General features: G+C 47.8%; 1 protein-coding gene across 1 annotated transcript; it reads left to right on the top strand.

The window, feature by feature from the left end:
- The first annotated feature begins 2,169 nt into the window (after nt 1–2,169).
- Nucleotides 2,170–17,333, top strand: FOXI2 (forkhead box I2). Its single transcript, XM_068257779.1, has 2 exons — nt 2,170–2,297; nt 16,862–17,333. The coding sequence occupies exons 1-2, from the start codon at nt 2,180–2,182 to the stop codon at nt 17,329–17,331; spliced, it is 588 nt and encodes a 195-aa protein (XP_068113880.1). The 5' UTR covers nt 2,170–2,179; the 3' UTR covers nt 17,332–17,333.
- The last annotated feature ends 10,308 nt before the right edge of the window (nt 17,334–27,641 follow it).

Below are 27,641 nucleotides of genomic sequence, written 5' to 3' on the forward strand. Positions count from 1 at the left end.
AGTAAAAAAAAAAAAAAGTCAGGAAAACACACTGCATGCAGTGCCTTTACAGGGTAACGCTTGAGGCTACAGTAGGAGTGAGATATACTTTCATCATGCCTCACTGCATGGCCACATCATACTGGTAATGTGCAATTTAAGTTTTCAACTAGGTTGCAATTGCATAGAATCGCATCACATCTGATTGTGCATAGTATGCAAAGAGCCTAAGGCCCCTTTTACATTTTACAGGCCTCGTTCACATCAGGGAGTGTATGTGCGCTTTTCAGAGCGCATTGCGCTGTGCGTTCTGCAAGGTACTGATTTCCCATGTAATTAAAAGGGAGCCTTAACTAAGGGCTGGTGCACACCGAGCGGCTTTTTCAGCGTTTCTGCAGCCGCTTGCGACTGCGGATCCGCTTGGTCAATGTATCTCAATGGGGTGGTTCACACCAGAGCGGGAGGCGTTTTGCAGAAACGCATACTCACGGGGTGAGGCATTTTTTGGATTGCGGGTGCGTTTCTGCCTCAGTGTTAAGTATAGGAAAAACGCAAACCGCTCTGAAAAACGCCTGTTCAGAGTGGTTTTGCCGGCGTTTTTGTTACAGAAGCTGTTCAGTAACAGCTTTACTGTAACAATATATGAAATCTACTATACTGAAATCCGCTGCAGCAATCCGCAAAACGTTAGCAAAACGCCATAGAAAAATAACAAAAAGCGTTTCAAAATCTGCTAGCATTTTGCGGATCTGCTAGCGGTTTTTGGTGTGCACCAGGCCTTAGAGGGATATGGATGTTTAAACAATACCAGTTGCCTGGCAGCCCTGCTGATCTCTTTGGCTGCAGTAGTGGCTGAATCACACCCTGAAACAAGCATGCAGCTAATCCAGTCTGACTTCAGTCAGAGCACCTGATCTGCATGCTTGTTCAGGGGCTGTGGCTAAAAGTATTAGAGACACAGGATCAGCAGGAGAGTCAGGCAACTAGTATTATTTTAAAAGGAAACATCCATATCCTTCTCGGTTTAGGTTCCCTTTAAACCACTGTTTGTCCTAACAATCTTTCTGACAGTTTCAACAAACAAATACAAACATCCTTTGCTAATGTAAGTCTGCAGCACAACTTGTGTCACACCAGTTTTGTCAGTCAAGTTTTTAACTTTGATCCTACTCAGCTATGAGGAATCACCTGCCTAATCTCCCTCCAGGAGTAAATAAACCCCATTATGAGAAGTGACAGTAGTAATACTTATATACAGTACTTTGGAGACTTACAGAGGATGGTGATACTTTCTGCTCCAGTCTGTAGCTGTGGGACCTGTATGGTGGGTGTGCTGGAGGTGGGGCCTGTATGATGGGTGTGCTGGAGGTGGGGCCTGTATGGTGGGTGTGCTGGAGGTGGGGCCTGTATGGTGGGTGTGCTGGAGGTGGAACCTGTATGGTGGGTGTGCTGGAGGTGGGACCTGTATGGTGGGTGTGCTGGAGGTGGGGCCTGTATGGTGGGTGTGCTGGAGGTGGGACCTGTATGGTGGGTGTGCTGGAGGTGGGGCCTGTATGGTGGGTGTGCTGGAGGTGGGGCCTGTATGGTGGGTGTGCAGGAGGTAGGACCCTCCCTTCTCATTACTGCCTTGGCTCCTCCAGGCTTGATTGCTAATAGCCAGCAGCAGGTGATAATCCACCAGGCTTTAAGGTCCTTCCTCAAGTTCTGGTCTCTAATGTGAACCTCAGGTCTCTCTCTCCTTTCCTCAAATCATTCTAGAGGGAGCATGCTTTCTTATGGACATCAGCCCCCTTACCTGCAGCAGCCACAAGTCTATGTCCAAGAGCTGGTGGACCTGGCAGTGCACCATGAGAACTACTACAACCTCTATCCACACAGCCTCTACCAACCGCAAAACCCTGCAACCCTCATACCAGGCTATGGAGACTACATGGCTGCTGATGGCAAAGTTTATTGGGGGCATGAGGCACCTGCCAAGCTTCCATCTCACCCGCATCAAGTAGGTGCAGGAGGCCACTACCTTCATGGGGTCAGCCAAGCTCCTGTCTTCTCAGCCTTACCTGCGCAGAAACAAGTGCTCGCCAACCTCAATGAGCAGAGGGAGAAGATGCGACCACGTTTATCCTACAGTGCCCTGATCGCCATGGCCCTGGAGAGCAGTCCAGACAAGATGCTCACCCTCAAGGGGATCTACAACTTTATGATAACTAACTTTCCGTTTTACAGGAAAAACCAAGACAAGTGGAAGAACTCTATCAGACACAACCTGTCCATCAACAAGTGCTTCGTGAAGGTGGCCAGAGATGAGGATAATAAAGGTGATGGTGGGGAAGAGTGGGTAGAGGTCAAAGACAGCCTGTCTGAAGATCTCAAATGGGTTATTTTCCGTTAGCCGGGCACAACCACTAGGTGGTGATAAAACTCCAGCGATCACTGGCAGCAGACTTACATCTTTCCCTACTATTCATGGTGGCCTAGAGGGGGAAAAGTAATTAATGCCACCTAGTGGTTGCGCCTGGCTAATGGAATAGTACCCTTAGGCCTCTTTTCTGGACTGTTGAGCTGTGTGCTCAGCGAGCAGTTACCAGGCAACAGTGAGTAGTTGTGAGTTTGAGAGGCATTTCACTGCCTATCAACAGTCTGTAGAAAAGAGGCCTTAACCTCCCTGGCGGTAAGCCCGAGCTAAGCTCGGGCTATGTCGCCGGGAGGCACCGCTCAGGCCCCGCTGGGCCGATTTGCATAATTTTTTTGTTGTTGTTTTTGTTACACACAGCTAGCACTTTGCTAGCTGCGTGTAACCACCGATCGCCGCCGATCCGCTGCTATACCCGTTGCCGCAGCCGCCATTCAGTAGTGAGGGGTACATAGAAGGTGCTATATTTTTGTTTTATACAATGCATATTCCCTGGTTGCCTTGATCACCTTCTGCCTCCAATATACCAAGCTACAGACCCAGACTGACTGTGCACATTAGGTAGCTGGACCACTAAAGCCATCTACACACGCTAAATTCTTTGAAATGTCCAACAAATAGATTTTGCCGTGTTGGAAGACAGTGGATCGCTTAGAGCAGAGTCCCCCAATCCTGTCCTCAAGGCCCACCAATGGTACGTTTTGCAGAAAACCACAAACCTGCACAGGTGAGGTCATTAGTGTCTCAGCAGAGCTGATTAACTACCTTTGTGGATTTCTACAAAGCATGCACTGTTGGTGGGCCTTGAGGACAGGGTTGGGGAACACTGGTAGGGAACTCAGCAGGAACTGTTCTCCAATCACAGCACTCTCTCTACAGCACAGTTGTGATTGGTTGAAAAGTGTGGGCGTAATTTTCTACAGCCTACGCTTATATGAAGCCTGGGGGCTCGTTCCCACTAAGGCCAGAAACCCACTAGGAGCACATTTCATGAGTGCTTTGTGATTTGAAAACTCTTGCTAATGCTATGGGTGTGATCCCACTTGAGCGATGTGATTTTATAAAACTCCCCCATATCTTTGCATTAGCAAGAGCTTTTTCAACTCACTAGTGCTTAGAAATCAATCCTAGTGGGTTTCTGGCGTTTTTGCCATTCCATTTTTTTCAAGCGCAAGCGATTTTCAAAATCGCCCATAAAGCGCTTGTGCAACGAATCTCTGAGTAGGTTCATATCAGCGCATTGCGTCCGCTTTGCGATAGGCAAAGCGGTGCCTTCATGGCCGGCCTTTGACCTGAGCTTCCAGGGGGGCGCACGTGATGTGCATTCAACTGGCCCTGGCCACATTTCTACCTGCTGGCTCTGGGTCCCTCTGACTGCTGCAAGTGGTAGCTCCGCCCCCTGGTGCTGCTGGGGGTGATGGGGACATAGACTCCAGAAACCTGCTGCTGCCTCTTGCTGAGTCTCTGTGAGCAGTACGTGTCAGTAGCGCCGCCCTTTGCTCACAGGCAATGTCTTGCGCTGCACACTAATCAGAGAGAGACCTGCTTGTCACTCCTGGCCATCTTCTGTCCACAGCTACAAGCAAAAAAGTAAGATTCCCCAACTGCCTCCCAGTTGGGGGGGGAGGGGATATCTATATCTAGGGGGGGGGTTCGGCCTATACACTAAAAAAAGGGGGGGGTCTGCTTATATACACTAAAGGGGAGGATCTCCCTATATGCACTCTTGCACGTGGCCGTGTGTGTGCACGCACGCAAAGAGGATGAATATGGGGGGGGGGGCTCCAAAATCTGGTTACACTCAGGGCGCTGTGATACCTAAGGCTGGCCCTGGGTGCCTTTACCATTTTGGGGCGTTTTTGCTATAACGGAAGGTATAGGAAAAACTCAAAACGCTCCCAAAATATTTATGCAGCGATTGCATTCGTGTTTTTAAGAATAAATACATAGGCTATCATTCATAAAGCATTTCCGCATGCGGAAATGCTTAAAACAGCTGACTTTACCGAACACTCGGCAAAGTCAGCATTCATAAAGGCTCTTTACGCATGAAAAGCTGACCTTACCGAGCAGAGTGATAAATCACCGCCTTGTGCTGTAACAATGTTAATTCATAAAGATCACCGCGAGCGGTGTGAGGTCGGGAAGTACCGCTCCCTCTGATGTGGCGATAACAATGTTAAGTGAATGGAGACACGCAGACGCGTACGTTAAAAAGGGGCGCTGGGAAAAAAGGGCGCGGGGTTTTAAATGATAAGCATGGATAACGTTTAAAAATGTATTGTACTGTATTTCGTTTAAAATTAATGTTTTATAAAGTTATAAATCATTAAATAATGTGCATTAAATCGGCAATTGTAAAAACTTTAATCTTTCGTTTAAATAGTGAAACGTATAATAACGTTTAAAAAAAAAATTACTAAGTAACCCTCCCTGTACTTACCCCTAACCCCTAAACCTAAGACCCCCCCTGTTGGTGCCTAAACCTAAGACCCCCCCCCCTGTTGGTGCCTAAACCTAAGACCCCCCCTGTTGGTGCCTAAACCTAAGACCCCCCTGTTGGTGCCTAAACCTAAGACCCCCCTGTGATAAGCATTAATAACGTTTCAAAAACATATTGTGCGGTTTTTTGTTTAAAAATAATGTAAAAAAATAAAATTGTACTGTTTTTCGTTTAAAAATAATGTTTGAAAAAAATATTGTACTGTTTTTCATTTAAAAATAATATTAAAAATGTATAAATCATTAAATAATGTGTAATCATGAGAAGCAGTAATAAAACATTAAGTCTCCGGGCGCCGCTTTTAAAACGTTATTTTTCTCCGGCGCCCTTTTTTCCTATCGGGCGCCCATTAAACGATATTTATTATGGGAGTGAATGGCGGCGCCCGATTTGTCCACTAGCCTCCTGCGCCCTTTTTTACTGTTACCCACGCAGACCTCCCAGGCAGCTGCAGTAGAGTGGAACACGGAGAAATGTATCAACTCGGCAGCTTCCGTGTCTCCACCTGCCTACCGCCAGCCTAATTCGGGGAATCTCCGCACTGCTACCGCACCTGGATACTTTTTTATGAATGCGCAGCCAGAAGTCTAAAACACCGCCAGCGGTGTCTTCCCGCACAGATTCTCTTTACCGACAACAGGTTTATGAATGATAGCCATTGTATTTATTTTTTTTACGGGTCAAAGAGTTCAGTTCCTGACTTGCATCAGGGAGTAAATTACAAAACCGTTCTAGAAAAGCACTTTTACCAGAAAAGCAAAGCACAGTGGAGCGCCGGGAGGGGGGAAAGCGATCAAACGTAAACCGCTTGCGTTTTCGATTTTTAGGTGTGAATGCGGCCTAGTAGTTTAAGAGGGTGCAGTCCACCCAATCACGTTAGCGGAACTTCCCTGTGAGGTTTATTGCTGTGTAGAATAGCCTCGACAATGGTGTGCGAAAATGTAGCGAAACAATGAGGCGAGTGAATGACATTGGGCGTTTTTTGCCTGACCTATTGAGTCGATCAACTCGCCTGACTGTTGGGCAGGTATTGTGCAATCGGTTGTGTGTACAATGTGGTTTGAATGACATTACTCTACTGAATGCGGACATGTCCTGCATATTGTCATTTTTGCTTGCGCTCACAGTTCTTTAGGGAGTTGGTCGTTTGTAATATCCATGTGCGAAAAAGACTTGTTTTGAACGACGTCACCGGTAAAGACACTTCTATGACAGCGGTTGTGAATTTTCTGCGCTTTTTGGCTTGTCCCTATACCCACAGCACGAGTTTCTGCGACAAACTTTTTTTTGTGTGTGTGATATTGCGCAACATCGTTTAGTGAAAATTGAGGAAATTTTTTTTTTTTTTTAATTGGGTTTTCAAATTTAAAGTGACAGTACACCTTTTTTAAGACTGGGCGCACTGCTTTGCTTGCAATGTATTTCCAAGTCTCTACAGTTGTCCAGTTTGTGCTTTTGCAAGAAAATGACCTTCAGTATTTTTCACAGTTTATGAAGTAGCCTGAAAAACAATTTCCAAAAGTAAACTCTAATGTAGAAAACAAAAGCAACAGGAAAATGGCTGCGCTTTTTGCATGTTCAAATATGGGTCCAGCCTGACAAACTGACAGCATGGGGCCCTCCCATCCAAGTAATGATTGGGGCCATTTCACACTTGTGTCCAGAGCTGGGACAAGATCCTCCAGCACCCAAGGCTGAGACAGCAAAGTGCGCCTCCCCATCCCTCTCAATCCAGCCGTCATACACTAACTGCTATTAGACTAAGAGGCGCCCCAGGGCCCCCAACACCTTAGGCCCTGTTCAGACTATGTGTGTTCCTAGCCGGTTTTTACAGAACGCAAGGGCTACTAATGTTTTCTAATGGCCTCGTTCACATGTATGAGATGCATACGTTTCTCATCCGCATTGCTGCACGCAATTCTGTGCGTCACGTGAAAGTCTATGGATGCGTATCAAAAACGAGTACTATTGCGTTTTTAGCGTACATTTCCTTCTGTGTTTCCTATCATTCTTTTCTGTTTCCTGTGTGACGTGTGTGTGTTTGTGCAAAATGCATTTGAACGCAAGAAAAACGCATACAAATGCATGCATTTTTCAAGTTGCGTTTCTATGCGTTCTGCAAACGCTGAAAGTATGAACAGGGCCAAGGCCCCGTTCACACTGCACGTGTTTCCAGCCGCGTTTCGGCAACGTGTGCAGGAGGCAGACACCAGACAGTGCATAGAGTGCACTTGTCTGATCACACTGCATGCGTTCCGGACCAATGTGGTCCGGGAACGCATGCTGCACGCATTTTTTTTTTCCAAAAAGGCGCGTCTGTCCCATTCACTTTCAGTGAATGGGATATGCAATGCACAGGGCCGGTTTAAGAAACAATGGGGCCCCAGGGCAAAATAAACCTGGGGGGCCCCCCCAACATATACCCCGGAACAAAAATCGGCATTAAGAGACCTTTTTTGCAGCTGGTATACTCAGGGTGTGAAGCCCCAATCGGTCGGAGCTCCACATTCTGGCTATTCCAGCCTGCATGGGGGACAAGGGGTTAAAAAGTTTCAGGAGGGGGGACCCCACAATTTTTTTTTTTAAATTCCCACACTCTAAACATAAAAAAAAAAAAATTGGGAAAATAGGAAAACATGCCAGGGATCTTCATACAGCCATATTGCGGCTGTATAGCGATCCCTGGCCAAAGCGCTGCGGCTGCGTATAGACCCCCTGGAAACCCCGTCAGGAAATTTATTGCGCTTTCGTTTGATGCATGTAAAATTACACTACCGTTAAGTGACATTTACCGCATTTAAAAGTATACTTTTTTCCTTCGAAACTTTAAAATCGATTTTCTTCAAAAACTATAAAGTCTTTTTGAAAAATTGTGTTTTCCTCTTATTCCTAATGATCTCCTTAACATATCCTGCAAATTTAGGGTTTCTAGCATTTAAGGTGGATTTGCTATTAACCATTAAAGTCGGCAGGTTTTTAAATGTTTTTTTTTTCCTTTGAAACTTTAAAATCGATTTTCTCAAACTATAAGGCCGATTTTGAAAATTTTTTTTTCCTCTTGTAGCCACTGGGGGCCCCTACAAGCTCTGGGGCAGCTGCCTCCTTTGCCTTAATGGTAGCGCCGGCCCTGGCAATGCATACAAACGCGGATGGTGTGCGTTTGTACGCATTGCGTTCCAAACGCACAGCCATCCGCGTTTTGTAATGTGAACGGGGCCTAATCTCTTATCTGGCTTGCAGTCACTGTCATGTATGCCCTTTTCTTTCTCTCTGTTTCAAACACAATAGGGGAATGACAGCTGAGTGAGTTGTGCGCCCCCTCCTACACTACGCCCTGAGGCTGGAGCCTCTCTTGCCTCTGCCTCAGGACCCCGCCCTGTGCCCCCTCCTACACTGCGCCCTGAGGCTGGAGCCTCTCTCGCCCCTTCCCGGCCCTGCTTGTTTCGTGTTAATAATAATTAAAAAAAAACAAAAAAAAAAAAAAAACTGTTTGGGACATTTTGCTCATCACTCCTGAGAAGTAGTACAAACAAGAAGAATATGAAATTGGTAGTTGCCTGGCTGTAATCATTTATCCTAGGTGAGGATGGTCAATGAGATGATTTAGCTTGCATGCAGGTTGAATACAAATTGTATAAAGATTAGAATTGCACTTGCAGCTGATTATGGCCTCTTCCATGGACTGTTAATGTGCTCAGCAAGCAGTTAGCAGGCAGCAGCGAGCTGTTGTCAGGCAGCAACAAGCAGTTGAGAGAGTTTGAGGCATTTCACTGCCTAGTCCGTGGAAAAGAGGCCTATGACTCTCCAAGTTCCAAGCTGTGTACAATTTGCATTACATTTATATGCAAGACATAATCTGTTTGCTTTGCAATTTGGGTCCCTTGCGGACTGGCATGTGGGGGGGCATAGGCAAATGCAGGGGGGGGGGGGATTATAGCTGCCCAGAAATCCCCCCCCCCCCCCCCCTCAGACCAGGGCCGGTGCAGTGTCTTTGGACAAGCACAAGTTGGGACACCAGAATATCTGCAGCACTGCCCCCTTTCTTTCCTGATACAAATCTTGCAATAAATCTTCAGTGTCTAATTCCTGCTTTCACTGAATCAGACATATTGCTAACATCCTGTGCTTTCAAATGAGCTTATCTTCCATGTCAATCAGGTGGCACAAGGGAGAGACCAAATTACAACTTGTGATTTACTCACAGATGAGAGGGAATTAGATCGGCTAAGCTCTCTAAATACATAGTGTGCATTTCTGTTTTCCTTCTGTCCTGTTCACTTTAAGGCTGGTTTCACAGTGGGACGTTACAAGCGCACGTTAGAGCAGCCAGTAACCCATGACAACGCAAAATCAATGGGCTGTTCACAGTGCCCACGTTGCGTTACATTGTAACGCTGCACCTCAAAATAACTTACTGCATGCAGTAATTTATATGCGGCTAAGTCGCGTTAGACTGCTTGCATATGCTCAGTAATGTTGGGAAGGAGGGGAGAGCGGCCAGGCACATAGCTAATATTCACTGCACGGTGTGACGTGCAGTGTTTACTTCCTGGAACGGCCGCTCTGTGCGGCGATTGGCTGGCGGGACCACGTGGTGCCGCATGTGTCCAAGAGTATGCATCACGGACGCCAGAGTGAGCTGCACAACGCGGCTCGCTCTGACGTCCACATCCAACAACGCCAGGCGTTGCGTTAGGGGCACTTTATGCGACCATAACGTCCCCTAAAATGCATCGACTTCTTCTACGCAGTGGGAGGGACGAGTACTTAATAGGTTGCATGCAAGCTGTTACAGGAAACTAACATCCTCCTCCAGTGGTAGACAGGTCATGTGTATGCTCGGTGTGTATTATATCCCACAAGTGGGGCTTGCACTCTTTTGCAGGTAGGCACTTGCCTGTTTTTAAGTAGCGCTGCTCATTTCCTTGCTATGTACGAATTTGTGGAAGCGACCCATTGTTTGGACGTCCAAACAACCGGTCGTTTGGACGTCAAATCGGGCGGGTGTACAGTCTGTTGTTCAGCTGATAAGAGCGGACTTGATCGATCCACTTGGCGGATCGCTCAAGTCCAGTCTTATCAGCTAAACGACACTGTACACGCCCGATTTGACGTCCAAAAGACCTGTCGTCTGGACGCCCAAACAATGGGTCGTTTGTGCAAATCCGACGTGTGAATGTACCTTTAGGGCCCGTTCACACTACAAGAGCTTTTTAAATGCTAGAGATTTTCAAAGCTCTTGCTAATGCAATGCTATGGGGGATTTTTACAAAATCACATCGCTCAAGTGTTCAAGTGTGAACGCTCTCATAGGATAACATTAGCAAGAGGTGTTTTTTTTTTTTTTTTTTGTTTGTTTTTTTTTAAATCACAAACGCTCAGAAAAGCTCTCATAGTGTGAACAAGCCCTTAGAGACAGGAAAGGTGGTGGTGGTGGTGGGGGGGGGGGGCATGGTTTGGGTGTTATCAAACGTTTGATAAAGCTTAGTGAATTGAGGCCATACAGTGGATCAAGTGTTTGATAAAGCGATTTTGTGGGCGCTTTAAAAAAATCAGTTCCAGGTCAAAAGTTCACTTCCTGATTGACAGCAGAAAAAAAAAAAGCAAATCGCCGCACAAGCGCTTTACTAAATCGTTCTCAAAACACCAGAAAAAGTGCTCACAAAGCGTTCAGCGCTTGCAAATTTATAATGTGAACTAGGCCATAACCACATAGTGGCGCATTACAACATTCTGTATTGTTGATAGACTTGGAGCTGTCGCACACCGGCATAGTAAGTGTAGTAACACACTTCCCCTCTTCTAAATAGCCAGGTATTGTGTGCCGCTGGTTCTAAAATCTCTTGCAATGTAAATCCACCACTGGCAATGCATTTAAAAAAAGACTATTTCTGTAAAGGAGGAAAAAAAAATTGCAAAATGGCTCAATGAAAAACATGTGTTGAGGTGCTTTGGTTTGAGCTTTCATATAAAAATGGCAGGCATTATAACCACTTTTTTTTTTAATTATTAAAGAAAAGCATTGGTTTGTTACAGCTGATACAAATCCTGTAATCTGCAGTGTCTACTTCCTGCTTTCATGGAAGCAGACACGTTAACATCCTGTGTTTACCAATTAGCTCTCTGCCATGATTCCTGAGCTGACATAGCTGGGGGATCAAACTACAACTTGTGCTCAATCACAGATGAGGGGGAATTAGACAGGCTAAACTCTTTGAATACATACAGGGTGCATTTCTCTGTTTTCCTTCTGTCCTGTGCAAGAGTTCAGGTCCACTTTAAGGTGCCCATACACACACACAATTATTGGCCTCAATTCACTAAGATCATGCTGGAGATAAGGCAAGAGAAAACTTACCTCCACACAGTGAGTTATCTTATCTCTTCATTCCTTAAGTTGCCGCCTCCTGTAGTGATTTTCACACACAGCTAATTAACAGCCTGTCTTTAACGTTAGAATTCTGGAGTTATTTTAAGGATTGAAGAGGTAACTTTAGGTCTGCCTGAGGTAAAATGTTTCCTGAATGCTACATGCCTCATCACCATGGTGATAACTCTAGAAACATTATTAAAGAAAGGAGATAAGCTTAGTGAATTGAGGCCATTGTTGGGGTGTTTGTTTTTTTTTTTGTTTTTTTTTTAATTTGATTCCTTGCAGATTTGATTCATGTGCTGGGCATCGATTCCCAAAAATGTGGGTTTTTTTGTAAGGAAAGAATTGAAAGTATCAGACAGGATGGAAAATGTAAAACGATCGGACGGAGTCAGGGCAGTTTCTAGCATAAATTGCGCCCGGGACAAGGGTGTAAAAATCACAACCAATCTTCAGTCCCCGCATGGTAATTGGCTGGATGCAGGACTCCTCCAAACTAACTGAAGTGAAGGAGCGATCGCTGGCCGGGACAACATCATGTATGCCTCTGCATACATCCTCCACCTAATCCTACTCCCTCCACCCAGCTGCCTAACACCAGTGTCCCGCTGCCTCTTCCTAACACCAGTGCCCCGCTGCCTCTTCCCACCCCCCGCTGCCTAACACTAGCCACCCTGCATTTTTTTTCAATGTCGCACTTTCGCCACTAAATGTTTGTTTGATAAAATGTTGTTTACCATTTAATGTATTTACATGAAAACAGTAGAGTTTTTTTATGATGCATGTATCGGTGGAACGGTGCGCCATTTTTCACCTTGCGCCATTTTTAAGTGTACGCAGATTAAATAGGGCCCTAGGCCAAATGGCGTTTTTTGCCCACCGATGGTCATCTGGCTTTTTTTTTTGTAAGATTAAAGGTGGCCATACATCAGGCGATTTGGTGGCCGATTGATTACTATAATCAAAATTGGATGAAAATCAGTGCCACCAAGCAGGGCCGCCCTTAGGTTTCACAGCGCCCTGAGCGTAACCAGATTTTGTTGCGCCCCCCCCCCCCCCCCCCCCATATAGTGAGATCACTTTTAGGGCTCGTTCACACTGGAGGCACTTTTGGACTTTTTAAGCGCTGGCGATTTTTTTTAAAATCGCCCTGAAATCGCTTGTGCAATTATTCTCTATGAGACAGTCGTTTCCAATCTGCTCAGAGAAACGCCGCATGGACCATTTTTGAGGTGATTCCGCCTCAATGGAAGATATAGGAAAAATGCAAAACGCTCACAAAATCGCTTTATGCGGCAATTGTGTTAAGAATAAATACATTGTATTTATTCTTTTACGGATCAAAGAGACATCGCCGGGAAGGGGGGGGGGAAAGCGTAAAAAAAAAACGCAATTGTGATCACAAGTTGTAATTTGATCTCACAGATGAGATAATCTCATTTGAACAAAGGATATTACCATTATTACTGCTTCCATGAAAGCAGGAAGTACACAGACTGCAGATTTATTGCAGGATTTGTGTATCAGCTGTAACAAAGAAATGTTTTCTGTAAAGGTGGTTATGCTTTTAGAGCAGAGAGGAAGTTCTGAGTTCAGGTCCGCTTTTAGGCAAATCTGAAGGCAAAAGCTAGAGAGTGGAGCAGGGAGGAGGAGAGAGCAAGAAAAGAAAGAAAGGAGAGAGGGGTGGACTGGAAAGGAGAAAGAGTGCTAAAGAGAGGAATAAAGGAGAGAGTGCTAGAGAAGGAAGGGGAGGAGAGAAAGAGAGGTAGGGTTGCCAGGTGTCCGGTTTTACACCGGACAGTCCGGTTTTTGTGCGCTGTGTCCGGTGCAAAAAGGCATGCTAAACCGGACAATTAAGTTGTCCGGTTTAGAGCCCCCGCCCCCCCCCCCGCAGGAGGAGAACAGTGCAGCAGAGAGAGAGCTGGGAGCAGCGGTGGAGAAGGGGGGCAATCCCCCCCCCCCCCCCCCCCCCCTTCCCTCACCTTAGGGTGCTCTCTCCCCCGCTGTCTCCTCCAATATGATGTGCAGGCTGGCGAGAGGCTGCAGGCGGAACTTACCTCTGTGTCGCTCCAGCGCCGGAAGTTCGGGTCCCGCAGCCGCTGAGATTCGACTCAAAAAAGATCCGGATCAAAGATCCGAATCATTCATGAGCCGGACAACACTAATCAGTCTGAATAGTGTTGTCCGGCTCATGAATGATTCGAATCTTTGATCCGGATCTTTTTTGAGTCGAATCTCAGCGGCTGCGGGACCCGAACTTCCGGCGCCTGCGACAGAGAGGTAAGTTCCGCCCGCAGCCACCCGCCAGCCTGCACATCATATTGGAGGAGACAGCGGGGGAGAGAGAGCACCCTAAGGTGAGGGAAGGGGGGGGAGATTGCCCCCCTTCTCCACCGCTGCTCCCAGCTCTCTCTCTGCTGCACTGTTCTCCTCCTGCGGGGGGGCGGGGGGCACCTGGCTACCTATTCTGGGCACATATAGCCCCTGGCTACCTATTCCGGGCACATATAGCCCCTGGCTACCTATTCCGGGCACATATACCCCCTGGCTACCTATTCCGGGCACATATAGCCCCTGGCTACCTATTCTGGGCACATATAGCCCCTGGCTACCTATTCTGGGCACATATAGCCCCTGGCTACCTATTCCGGGCACATATAGCCCCTGGCTACCTATTCCGGGCACATATAGCTCCTGGCTACCTGTTCTGGGCACATATAGCCCCTGGCTACCTATTCTGGGCACATATACCCCCTGGCTACATATACTGGGACATATATACCCCTGCCTACGTATACTGGGACATATATACCCCCTGGCTACGTATACTGGGCACATCTATCCCTGGCTACATATACTGGGAACACTGGCTGTTTGTCATTATGTGCATTTACTGGTGAAAAGCTGTCTCTTATTTGCACTGGACCAGTACTACTGGTGAGGACAGTTAGTGACATGGCTATGTACTCTGTAATGTGCTGCAGAAGATGTCAGTGCGATATAAATACTATAAATTTTTTTTTTTAAAAAAGCCCATTGCTTAGCCCCACTCTACATAAAAGTGCGCTTCTGACTCCGCCCCTAACTCCACCCCTAACCCCACCCCCTGTCCGGTTTTCTCCATCAGCCGACCTGGCAACCCTAAAGAGAGGGAGGTTGTGGCAGGATGGAAAGGAGATGGTAGGCAAATAGAGATGGGAGGAAAGCAGAGAATGTAAAGGGAAGAGTGACTGTGTGGCAGAAAGGTGGAATAGAGAGTGAGGGAGGGAAAGAGAGGAGAAAGTAAACCATGAGATGAAAGAAGATAGACACACAGAGCTATGGAAAGGAGAGGACAAGGAAATAGGAAAGAGAAGGGAGGACAAAAAGAGAGAGAGGATGGGGAGGCAAGTGAGAGAGGTTTAGCAGCAGCAACATGAATTTAGCTTTAGTTAGCTGTACTGTGCAGGCACTGCAGGGGCAGCAGGGTCATGTCACACACAGCAGGCAGGCAGCCTGCACTAGGGAAAAAAACAAGAGGAAGGGAGGAAGAGGAGGAGAGATGGATACAGCAATCACATGGGGTGTCCGCGGCACAAGGAGAATCTAGCTGGCTGCAACTGTAGGAAATAAACTTATCCAATAGGCATCAGGACTCCTGCTGTCTCCACGTATGGGCAGTCATCATCATTATCCGTGACAGGCAGTGGCGTAGCTAAGGAGCTGTGGGCCCCGATGCAAGATTTACAATGGGGCCCCCCCAAGGACTCTATACATACCAATTGCTACGGCGCACCAAAACCTGCCAATGGCAACTACAGTGTCAGGGGTGCAAGAAAAGGATGGGGAACAGTTTGTCAATGGTTACCACTATTCAAAGTATCTATAGAAGTGATTATTAGGCCCACAGGACCAATAGAGAGCTAATACTGTAGTTGAGGGAGGGCCCTTCGGGGCCCCTCTGGCCCAAGGGCCCCAATGCGGTCGCTACCTCTGCACCCCCTATTGCTACGCCCCTGGTGACAGGCTACAGATAGTATGGCTGCAGCAGTCACTGGACATGATGAAATCCGATGCTCTCTCTGCAGTGTCTGGAGATGACACACTCTGTGGCAGGTCCCGATGCCTATATAGATAAGAACACTGCCAAGCTGTAAACTCACCTTCTAGCAGCCTGGCCTGGGAAGTCGCAGAATGCTGCTACTTTCAAAAGCAGCCGGGAAGAAAGGGGGCGTGGTGGTGCGTCCAATGTATCCACTGAGTGTCACCAATTGTCTTCCTGGTCTTCGCCCCCATCACCCCCAGCGGCACCAGGAGGCGGAGCTACCATACGAGAAGGACCCAGCCGGAGCCCGGAGGCTGCAGCCAGCTCCATAACATATGCGGCCAGGGCGGCAGGAGCGCCCCCCTGGAAGCCGGCGCCCTGAGCGATCGCTCAGGTCAAAGGCCGGCCCTGCCACCAAGCACATGCCCAATTGATAGTGCGACAAATTTCAGACTAAACTTGGTGGCATTAATCCGACATGCTGCAAGATGTAGGGCCGACTTGCTCGATCGGGTGCGCGGAGGTAATGGCGAGCAATATGAAATTGATTGGGAATCGGCCTGCAGTGCATGGGTAGCCGACAGATCTCTTTCTAATCAGATTCGATTAGAGTGAGATTTGTCTCTTGGTCTAATCTGCCCATCATCGCCTGATGTATAAGCTACCTTTTTAATATGACATGTTAACGTGGGTTAAGTCACCTCGGCAACGGCCAAGAATTGCCTTATGGATGATCTGGCTCCGTTTGGAACATTCAGTGGAGATCTGTAAGTGTATGGCCAGCTTTACAACTTAAAAAAAAATAAAAAAAAATGAGAAAACCCTAGATTAAAGAGAACCCGAGGTGGGTTTCTGCAACACAGAGGCACATTCTGCATACTATCACCAGCCTCTGTGTCCTTATACTGTGCCCCCAGCTGCCCCCTTGTTCTGCTTTCCCCTCTTTAAAAAAAAAAAAACAGGCTAGTGACACGCAGATTATCGCTAGCTGGCTGTTACCTTTGTGCTGCCACTCACTGCCGCTCCCCCGCCTCCTGTATAGCACAGCTCCCCGCCTCTGTGCCTTCCCTCCCCGCCTCTGTAAGCCGATTGGAGGAACGGGACAGAGGCAGGGAGGTGCGGAGAGTGGCAGCCTGAATGTAAACAGCCAGCTAGCGACAATCTGCGTGTCACTAGCCAGTTGGATTTTTAAAGGGGGGACAGCAGAACATGGGGGTGGCTGGGGGCACAGTATAAGGACACAGAGGCTGGCTATAGTATGCAGAATGTACCTCTGTGTCCTATATTGATTGCAGAAACCCACCTCGGGTTCTCTTTAAAAAGATGACATTACACAGCACCTGAAATGTGTGAAGAGTTGACTTGGCAGGAAATGGAATGAGGAAAATGTGGTGGGGAGGGGGTTATTCATCCAAAACCATCTCTCCGTTTAACTTATTCAGTATAGGTCTACTTTATTACTTGCTCAGTCAATGACTTGGAGTGTGTGGATCAGCTGTTCTGGCAGTATACTTGTGCTAGGTGTGACTCTTACTACTATTATCTCACATCTTCTCATCATGTCCGCAGGAAAAGGCGGCTACTGGACGCTGGATCCAAAGTGCAACAAAATGCTCAACAATAATGGTTTCTTCCAAAGGAAACGGAAAGTGAAGAAAAACAAGGGTAATGGAGATGAGACAGAAAGCTCTGTAATGGCGAGCAGGAAAACGCCACACCTGGACCATGAAAGTTCTCCTACACTTCAGAGCCTGAGTGACTTTGTGGGATCTCCAGACCTAGAAGTCGTGTCTTCTCCTACATTTACTCTGTCCACAGAGGGCAGCCAGTGGCTCCAAAACTTCACCTATTCCATGAGTGTACCGATGGATAAATGCCCTTCCATGACCACTGCTGGTGAACTCTCGCCCACCCAGCACAATTTTGAGTTGGACCCGTACCCCAATTGTCACAACTCTGTGCAGCAGACATCCAACCAATCGGAAGATCCCAGGCTCCTTTATGGTTGGCCGGTGGAACACTGGCCACTTGCTGTATGATTACAGAGCTGACGTGCGGTAGACACTCTATACACTGACTGTGATTTATGGCCTACTGGGTCTTTTTATCCTGCCTTTATTTATTTTCTGCTCTGTACTGTCTGTCAGACTCATCACCAGCTTTGGGCAATATGCTGTGAAGACTATACCCCCCCATCCCATTTATAACTAATATGTATCTTTTTGGCCATTACTCTTCTTTGGATAGCATGGCGGGGCCTGCGCTTCCATAGAGGCAAATATTTCTGCTTTGGAGGGGCCAAGTTAAAATTTTGTCCTGAGGCCTCATTATGGCTAGAACCGACCCTGCGGGCTGGAACCTGTGTTTGGGTTTTTATTGCCTATCTTAGAATGGCTTCCTCTGATGCTCTTTGACTAGATCCAGAACACTGAGATGATTTTCATGTAATTTTTTTTATTTTTTTTTCACAAAAGTAAGAGGATAATTCTCCAATGGGTATACCAGTCTTGTGACAACAGTCAAAGGTGACAATTCTGTCCCTTCCTCTGAGAGGGCACTTTGTCAATGGGAAAGGGGCCGCTCATACTGCCCATAAAACATGGTGAGCGATTCTGACCCCATGCTTAAAATTTGGCTGGAGGTACTTTTTTAAATATTTTATTAGTGACAAATGTGTTGTGACTTTTTTTATTTTATGGATGGGGGGGGGGGGGGAGGAAGACAAATGTTTTGTCCCTGTGATGAACTATTTTTAAAAAGTCCTGGCAACCTGCTCAGACAAAGCCTTATGGGTAGAGCAGGATGGACAGCTGGGACAAGTAACCAATCAGCACTTAGAGGTAATCCCTGGCTTTCTCCGGCCGTGATAGTGAAGTACCTATCTCTCCGTATGTAGGACCCCATTAGCAGGGGGCCAATGATATGCTATTAATTCTATTTTGAATACAGTTTTGAACTGGGCCAATTGGGCACTTTCTACTGATTTTTGATTGGCCCCGTTACAAACCACAAACTCTACGTTAAATTTGCATGAGTTGACAATTTTTAGCACCTCCTTGAACACCTCTACTGATGCTAATAATTTTGCGTTGATGCAAGTATTATGTTAATTTTGTGCAGCTTAGAAAATTATTAACCGGCTCTAGATCCAATATATCTGCAGCTATTTTTCTTATCAGAGGTGGTTAATATTTGTTTGACGTTGGGAGATTGATCCAGGATTTGATTACTTATGAAATGATGCACTTAAAATGCATTGAATTGAATATAAGCAACTTCATTTGTATGATGTATCTAAAAATGTTACGGTGTGTGAAATTGCATAACAAAACCACAATTTGTTGTATTTAAAGTGAACCTGAGGTGAGGGACGTGGAGGCTGCCATTTCCTTTTAAACAATACCAGTTGTCTGGCTGCCCTGTTGATCTTCTGGCATCAGCATCTGTCACAACCCTGAAACAAGCATGCGGCTGATCCAACCAGACTTAAAGTGAACTTGAAGTGCGTTTTATATGGAGGCTGCCATATTTATTTCTTTTTAAGCAATACCAGTTGCCTGGAGTCCCTGCTGATCCTCTCCCTGCAATACTTTTAGCCATAGACCCTGAACAATCATGCAGCAGATCAGGTGTTTGACATTCTGACAAGATTAGCTGCATGCTGGTTTCTGGTGGTGGTCAGACACTCTTGCGGCCAAATAGATCAGCAGGGCTGCCACGCAACTGGTATTGTTTAAAAGGCAATCGGTATGACAGCCCCCCATAGTCTTTTCACTAGTTCTTTTTAATGACCTGTGGTTTTGGACTGTTTCGCCTGGTTCTATAACATGTTTACAAATAAGAGGTGCCATTGAAATGTTTAGCCTAGTTTACAAATATGAATTTTATAGTATTTAACTTTTACACTGAAATTAATTTTTTGTTTATGTATTTTTAAATGCATTTGTAATCCTTCTGTCAACTGTATGAAGGATAAAGTAACTTTATCAGCTTTGTTTCTTCGTTATCTTTCCTGGGAGACTTTTGGGATGGATTTCCAGGACCTGGGGCATCTAACTATTGCCAAACATTTTGGTTCTTGCTTGGGTAGAAAGTGTCAAGGATTTTTCTTTGGGGGTTTTTAAAAGAACAGGCAAATGTTTGTGATTTCATGGGGGCAGCCATGTTTTTGGTTGAAAGGAGGTGACAGGAAGCATGAGACACAGTTCCAACTGTCCTGTGTGCTGACCACCCCTCCTAGTTGCTAAGCAACATGAATAACATAGGAAATCCCATCATGCTTTGCACAGCATCAGGGGAAAAATGCCCAGGCAGTTTTCTTTGATGGGGCGGAGCTTAGCTTCTGTGCAGCTAAAAACGGAGGCTTTGGTAAGAAAAACAAAGTTCTGATGCTGAGAAACTGTTAAAGAAACGCTAAGCCTTTTCAGTGCTGCTGAGTAGATTTTTAGTCTGGAGGTTCACTTTAAGCCCAGTTCCAATCCCTCTCAGGTAAAATAGGCTATATGGGAGAGCACATTTGCCTGCCCGTGATGGTCACAGACGGCACAGAAGTGCAGTCCGCTTACCGCAACAGATCTCACGGATTGGGTGCAGAGTGACAAGTGTAAACTGCTCCTGTTTATAAAATAGGAGCCATACACTGCCCGGTTTTTAGCAATGAATGAAGACCAGACAAAGTCCAATCTCCGCTAAAGTGGGAACAGAGCATTAGTGGTGGATAGCAGAGCCAGGACAAGGTCCTCCAGCACCCAAGGCTTTGACACCAAAGTGCTCCCCTCCATCCCTCCCACCCCAACCGTCACACACTGATAGCTATTACACTAAGAGGCCCCTCCCCATCCCTCCCACCCCGGCCATCACACACTGATTGCTATTACACTAAGAGGCTCCTCCTCCATCCCTCCCACCCCAGCCGTCACTAGAGTTGGGCCGAACCTCCGATTTTAGGTTCGCAAACTTCCGCGGAAGGTTCGGTTCGCGTTAAAGTTCGCGAACCGCAATAGACTTCAATGGGGATGCGAACTTTGAAAAAAAAATTATACTGGCCACAAAAGTGATGGAAAAGATGTTTCAAGGGGTCTAACACCTGGAGGGGGGCATGGCGGAGTGGGATACATGCCAAAAGTCCCCGGGAAAAATCTGGATTTGACGCAAAGCAGCGATTTAAGGGCAGAAATCACATTGAATGCTAAATGACAGGCCTAAAGTGCTTTAAAACATCTTGCATGTGTATACATCAATCAGGTAGTGTAATTAAGGTACTGCTTCACACTGACACACCAAACTCACCGTGTAATGCACCGCAAACAGCTGTTTGTGTAGTGACGGCAGTGGCGGGTTCACTGAACAGAACAGGTATGCAGTGGCGGGTTCACAGAACAGGTATGCAGTGGCGGGTTCACAGAACAGGTATGCAGTGGCGGGTTCACAGAACAGGTATGCAGTGGCGGGTTCACTGAACAGGTATGCAGTGGTCTCACTGAACAGGTATGCAGTGGTCTCACTGAACAGAACAGGTATGCAGCCAGGAACAAGCTAAGCCTAACTAATCTTTCCCTATGAGAGACAGTCTGCAGCAGCTCGCCCTACTCTCACTAATGCAGGCACACGAGTGACCGTAATGGCCGCCGCTGCCTGCCTTATATAAGGGGGGTGGGGCTCCAGGGGCTAGTGTAGCCTAATTGGCTACACTGGGCCTGCTGACTGTGATGTAGAGGGTCAAAGTTGACCCTCCATGGTGCATTATGGGGCGAACCGAACTTCCGCAAAGGTTCGCCTGCGGGACGCGAACGCGAACCACGGAAGTTCGCATGGAACCGTTCGCAGGCGAACCGTTCGGCCCAACTCTAGCCGTCACACACTGATTGCTATTACACTATAAAGCCCTATACACAAGCTCAACAGCGGTCTTTTATGCAGCACAATTATCAAACAAATTTTGTTGTGAAACAACCAAAAGTTGTTTGCTATTGTTCACACAACTGTTGGATTGACGTCTTATCAGTTCTTTGAACAATAGCAAACAACTTTTTTTGGTTGTTTCACAACAAAAGTTGTTAATTGTGCTGCATAGAAGACTGCTGATGAGCGTGTGTGCTTATGAGGTGCCCCAGGGTCACCAGCACCTTAAATGACTACTGTAGGGGGAAATACTTGAACTTACCCGGGGCTTCTAATGGCCCCCCGCAGACGTCCTGTGCCTGCGCAGCCACTCACCGATGCTCCGGCCCCGCCTCTGGTTCACTTCTGGAATTTCCCACTTTAAAGCCGGAAAACCACTGCGCTCGCACGCCCTCGCTCCTGCTGATGTCACCAGGAGTGTATTGTGCAAGCCCAGTACGGTCTGTGCCTGTGCAGTACGCTCCTGGTGACATTAGCGGGAGCGAGGACATGGCCGCGCAGGCGCAGTGGCTTTCCTACTTTTTAAAGTCAGAAATTACAGAAGTGAACCAAGGTGGGGTTGGAGCATCGGTGAGAATGTTGTCCAGATCATGAACGATTCGGATCTTTGATCCAGATCTCTTTTTGAGTCTAATCATCCGGATCATCACAATGAAGGATTCGGTTCACAGTGGATGTCTGGAAGAAACAGGAACTGCAGCTTCTGTGCACAAGCACAATCTTCCTGCAGCATCTCTCCCTTCCCCATTAGCACCCTCAATGTGCCTTTATTCTCCTGCACCTCTCACTTTGCTGCACCGCCTGCTTCCTGCTTCCCTAGTAAAATGATTCAAAGATTCGGTTCAAAGATCCGGATCTTTTCAATGATCCGATTCGAATCATCCGAATCATTGAAAAGATCCGGACTTCCCAGGATAGCACCAAGAGCCTCATAATGCGGCTCAATCTGACGTCCAACTTCAACACCACCATGCGTTGTGTTAGAACGTTCTGCGACCTTAACCAGTTCGGCCTATCTGGACGAGCTTCCTCGTCCAGATAGGCACTGGTGCTGCCGCCGGCTCGTGCGCGCGATCGGGCGCGCCCCCGCGCGCGCTCCCGCTGCCCGCCGCTAGCCCCCCGATCAGTGAATGGGAATATAATTCCCATTCACCGATCTAACTTCCCCGCAGAAATACCGACGCTTTCTCTCCAGAGAGCGCGGTATTTCTGCCCCCAGGAAACAACTCCTCAGCATTTTAGTTCCTAGATGCGAGCTGGTTCGCATCTAGGACTTTTTTCACTGTGGCCATCTTGTGGCCAAATAGTAAACTGCACCCACATACATTTTTGATTAAAAAAAAAACATTATTTTACATTTAAAATTAGCAGTTTCCCTCCCACACCAAAAATTACCCACATACACTTTTTTTATTTAAAAAAAAAAAAAAAACAATTAAAAAAAAAAAAACAACAAATAGTTACCCAAGGGTCTGAACTTTTTAAATATGCATGTCAAGAGAATATGTTATTATATTATTTAAAATTATAAGCTTATAAATAGTGATGGACGCAAATTGAAAAAATGCACCTTTATTTCTAAATGAAATATCGGCACCATAAATTGTGATAGGGACATCGTTTAAATGGTATAATAACCGGGACAGATGGGCAAATAAAATACATGCGTTTTAATTACGGTAGCGTATATTAATTTCAAACTATAATGGCCAAAAACTGAGAAATAATGAATTTCTTCCGGTTTTTTCTTATTCTTCCTGTTAAAATGCATTTACAGTAAAGTGGCTCTTAGCAAAATGTATCACCCACAGAAAGCCTAATTGGTGGCGGAAAAAACAAGCTATAGATCAATTCATTGTGATAAGTAGCAATAAAGTTATAGGCGAATGAATGGGAGGTGAACGTTGCTCGGATGCATGAGATTTTCGGACCGCGGCGCTGAACCGGTTAAAGTCCCCTAAAATGCAACGTCTTGGTGTGAAAGAGCCATTAGAGAGGGAAATTGGGGGAAATATTGGGCGCTTGTAGCCACGTTTTATATTGTAATCAGCCCCAACTTTTTATTTACCTGGTACCGCGGGCCCCCAAACTTCACCCTTTTAATGATAATTCAATGGGTGCCTATGACGGCAGCCAAATTTCCCATTTCTCGCCTGGTAAGCCGATTGGATCTGTATATGCCACAATGCTAAACAACCCATATCAATGTGTTGTACGCCAGGCTGACAGCATCACAGGCCACCAAAAAAGCTTTTGAACTCTGAAAATCAACACGCTATTTAATAAGTGCTGGTGGAGAGGGATTCTTGTCGGGAAGTAATTAGAGAGCGCGGCAGCGTCTGGATGTAGATAAATTCTCCACGCGGCGAGCCGACATGTCAGCGTTCAGGACCACACAAAGACTATCCTCAGGCACAATCTGTGTCACAAGGTGCTTTCATCTGCAATACACTAGTTAGCCAATTACAGGATCGCATTTTTTTTCACCCATCTGCTGCGGATCCGAAGTGTAATGCCGAGATGTTCTCATTACAGGCTCCATCCGCACAAACACAATATGACTGCGGCTGATCTCATAGCAGAAGCTGCGCCCAGGGCCGTTCTAGACTTTTACTTACTTGTGAGGATGCCACATCCCCCCCCCCCCCCCCCCATTTAAATTGGAATGATCGCACATCACCCGACAATTTGCACTGCATGTCATAGCTTCGGTGAGCCCCTAACAAACACCCTCATTATAGGTAGGTAGCCAGTTATAGGTGCCCCTAGTGTTGTTAGCCAGGTACAGTTACACCCAGTATAGGTTAGCCAGGTAGTTATGCTGAATACACACAGTGCGTTCGCGCACTCGATTTCCCACTCGATTCCCGTCGATTCGTTTATTTCCAACATGTCCATGGATTTTGATGGATCGTTGGGTCGATTCGCATGCAAAGTATGCCAAATCGACTTAACGATCCAGCGAAATCCAAATCGGACATGTTGGAAATAAACGAATCGAGCGGGAAATTGAGTGCACGAACGCACTGTGTGTATCCAGCATAACATCCAGTATAGGTTAGCCAGGTACAGTTGCCACAAGTATAGGTTGGTCAGGCAATCTCTTTACTTCCTATTTCTGTCCCCAGACTTCTGGCGCCTGAGGTAGTGGCCTCACTTGGCATCATGGGCGGACTGGGCCTGGCTGCGCCTTTATCCAAGCCGCCATTTGTCTGGGAGCAGCGGGGTGGATGATGATGGGGCATTTTTGGCTGGTTGGATATCAGTGGCGGACACAGGCAGCAGTGGGCCCCTGTGCAAAATATCAATTGTGGGCCCCCTGACCTGCGGCGCGTGAAGCGCGCCGCGGCAAAAAATGGGTGCGACTATAACCTGCGGCGCTTCGCGCGCCGTGGCAAAAAATGGGAGGGGATAGAACCTGCGGCGCGTAGCGCTGCGGCAAAAAAATGGGCGTGGCAATGACCGGATAAGGGCGGAGCTAACTAATTTAAAGTGATCCCGGGGTGAGAGTGATATGGAGGCTGCCATATTTATTTCCTTTTAACCACCCTGGCGTTCTGATTAAATCGCCAGGGTGGCTGCGGGAGGGTTTTTTTTAAATAAAAAAAAAACTATTTCATGCAGCCAACTGAAAGTTGGCTGCATGAAAGCCCACTAGAGGGCGCTCCGGAGGCGATCTTCCGATCGCCTCCGGCGCCCAGAATAAACAAGGAAGGCCGCAATGAGCGGCCTTCCTTGTTTTGCTTATATCGTCGCCATAGCGACGAGCGGAGTGACGTCATCGACGTCAGCCGACGTCCTGACGTCAGCCGCCTCCGATCCAGCCCTTAGCGCTGGCCGGAACTTTTTGTTCCGGCTACGCTGGGCTCAGGCGGCTGGGGGGACCCTGGCGATCAGGCAGCACACGCGGCTGGCAAAGTGCCGGCTGCGTGTGCTGCTTTTTATTTCATTCAAATCGGCCCAGCAGGGCCTGAGCGGCAGCCGCTGGCGGTGTTGGACGAGCTGAGCTCGTCCAGACCGCTCAGCTGGTTAAACAATACTAGTTGCCTGGCAGCCCTGCTGATCTATTTGGCTGCAGTAATAAACTGAATTACACCAGCAACAAGCATGCAGCTTAATCTTCTCAGTTCTGACAATATTGTCAGAAACCCCTGACCTGCTGCATGCTTGTTCAGGGTCTATGGTTGAAAGAATAAGAGGCAGAGGTCCAGAACGGCAACCAGGCAACTGGTATTGCTTAACCTGCTGAGCGGTCTGGACGAGCTCAGCTCGTCCAACACCGCCAGAGGCTGCCGCTCAGGCCCTGCTGGGCCGATTTCCACCAAATAAAAAGCAGCACACGCAGCCGGCACTTTGCCAGCCGCGTGTGCTGCCTGATCGCCGCTGCAGCGCGGCGATCCGCCGCGTGCAGCGGCGAAAGAGGGTCCCCCCAGCCGCCCGAGCCCAGCGTAGCCGGAACAAACAGTTCCGGCCAGCGCTAAGGGCTGGATCGGAGGCGGCTGACGTCAGGACGTCGGCTGACGTCCATGACGTCACTCCGCTCGTCGCCATGGCGACGAGGGAAGCGAAACACGGAGGGCCGCTCATTGCGGCCTTCCGTGTTATTCCTTGCCGCCGGAGGCGATCGGAAGATCGCCTCCGGAGCGCCCTCTAGTGGGCTTTCATGCAGCCAACTTTCAGTTGGCTGCATGAAATAGTTTTTTTTTAATTCAAAAGAAACCCTCCCGCAGCCACCCTGGCGATTTAATCAGAACGCCAGGGTGGTTAAAAGGAGAGAAATATGGCAGCCTCAATATTATTCTCACCTCAGGTTCCCTTGAAAAGTGCAACGCAAAGACAGTGGGCCCAAGTTTTGGTGACCCTTTCCCCAGAAAATTCACATAATTGTGCAGGTTTTCTCAAGAAAATACACATAATGTGAGCAGATTTGCCCAGAAAATACGTGCAATCATGTCGGCAGATATGCCCAGAAAATACGTGCAATGATGTCGGCAGATATGCCCAGAAAATACGTGCAATGATGTCGGCAGATATGCCCAGAAAATACCTGCAATGATGTCGGCAGATATGCCCAGAAAATACCTGCAATGATGTCGGCAGATATGCCCAGAAAATACCTGCAATCATGTCGGCAGATATGCCCAGAAAATACCTGCAATCATGTCGGCAGATATGCCCAGAAAATACGTGCAATGATGTCGGCAGATATGCCCAGAAAATACCTGCAATGATGTCGGCAGATATGCCCAGAAAATACCTGCAATGATGTCGGCAGATATGCCCAGAAAATACCTGCAATCATGTCGGCAGATATGCCCAGAAAATACCTGCAATCATGTCGGCAGATTTGCCCAGAAAACACATGCAATCATGTAGCATATTTGCCCAGAACATACATGCAATCATGTAGCAAATTTGCCCAGAACATACATGCAATCATGTGGCAGACCTGCCCAGAACATACACGCAATCATGTGGCAGACCTGCCCAGAACATACACCTGCTAAAATAAATAATAAAAAAAAACATTTACTCACCTGCAGCAGCAGACCTCCTGTCCCAGCCTCCATCCGGCACGCAGCTCCCATGGGTGGTTGGGTGGATAGGTAGCCTGGTGGGTAGGTAGGTATGCAGCCCTTAGCCGGGTGGGTAAGTAGCCTGGTGGGTGGCTGGGTAGCCGGGAGGGTAGCCTGGTGGGTGGCTGGGTAGGCGGGTGGGTAGGTAGCCTGGTGGGTGGGTAGGTGGGTGGTTAGGTAGCTGGGTGGGTAGGTAGCCTGGTGGGTTGGTAGGTAGCCGGGTGAGTAGGTAGGTAGGTAGCCGGGTGGGTAGGTAGCCGGGTGGGTGTGTAGGTAGCCGGGTGGGTGGTTAGGTAGCCGGGTAGGTAGCCGGGTGGGTGGTTAGGTATCCGGGTGGGTAGGTAGCCGGGTGGGTGGGTAGGTAGCCGGGTAGGTAGCCGGGTGGGTGTGTAGGTATCCGGGTGGGTAGGTAGCCGGTTAGGTAGGTAACCGGCAGGGTGGTTAGGTAGCCGGGTGGGTTGCTAGGTAGCCGGGTGGGTGTGTAGGTAGCCGGGTGGGTGTGTAGGTAGCCGGGTGGGTGGGTAGGTAGCTGGGTGGGTGGGTAGCTAGGTAGCCGGGTGGGTAGGTAGGTAGCCGGGTAGGTAGCCGGCAGGGTGGTTAGGTAGTCGGGTGGGTAGCTAGGTAGCCGGGTGGGTAGGTAGCCGGGTGGGTGGGTAGGTAGCCGGCAGGGTGGGTAGGTAGCCGGGTGGGTGGGTAGGTAGCCGGGTAGGTAGCCGGCAGGGTGGTTAGGTAGCCGGGTGGGTAGCTAGGTAGCCGGGTGGGTAGGTAGCCGGGTGGGTAGGTAGGTAGCCGGCAGGGTGGTTAGGTAGCCGGGTGGGTAGCTAGGTAGCCAGGTGGGTAGGTAGCCGGGTGGGTGGGTAGGTAGCCGGGTA

Source organism: Hyperolius riggenbachi, chromosome 10, assembly GCF_040937935.1.
Source record: "Hyperolius riggenbachi isolate aHypRig1 chromosome 10, aHypRig1.pri, whole genome shotgun sequence".
Taxonomy (NCBI): Eukaryota; Metazoa; Chordata; class Amphibia; order Anura; family Hyperoliidae; genus Hyperolius; species Hyperolius riggenbachi.

Bases quoted from the DNA above. Each gene is read 5' to 3' on its own strand.
- FOXI2 (XM_068257779.1), top strand. From the start codon at position 2,180: ATGATAACTAACTTTCCGTTTTACAGGAAAAACCAAGACAAGTGGAAG. The intron at 2,298-16,861 runs GTGATGGTGGGG...TCATGTCCGCAG, and splicing joins CAGAGATGAGGATAATAAAG to GAAAAGGCGGCTACTGGACG.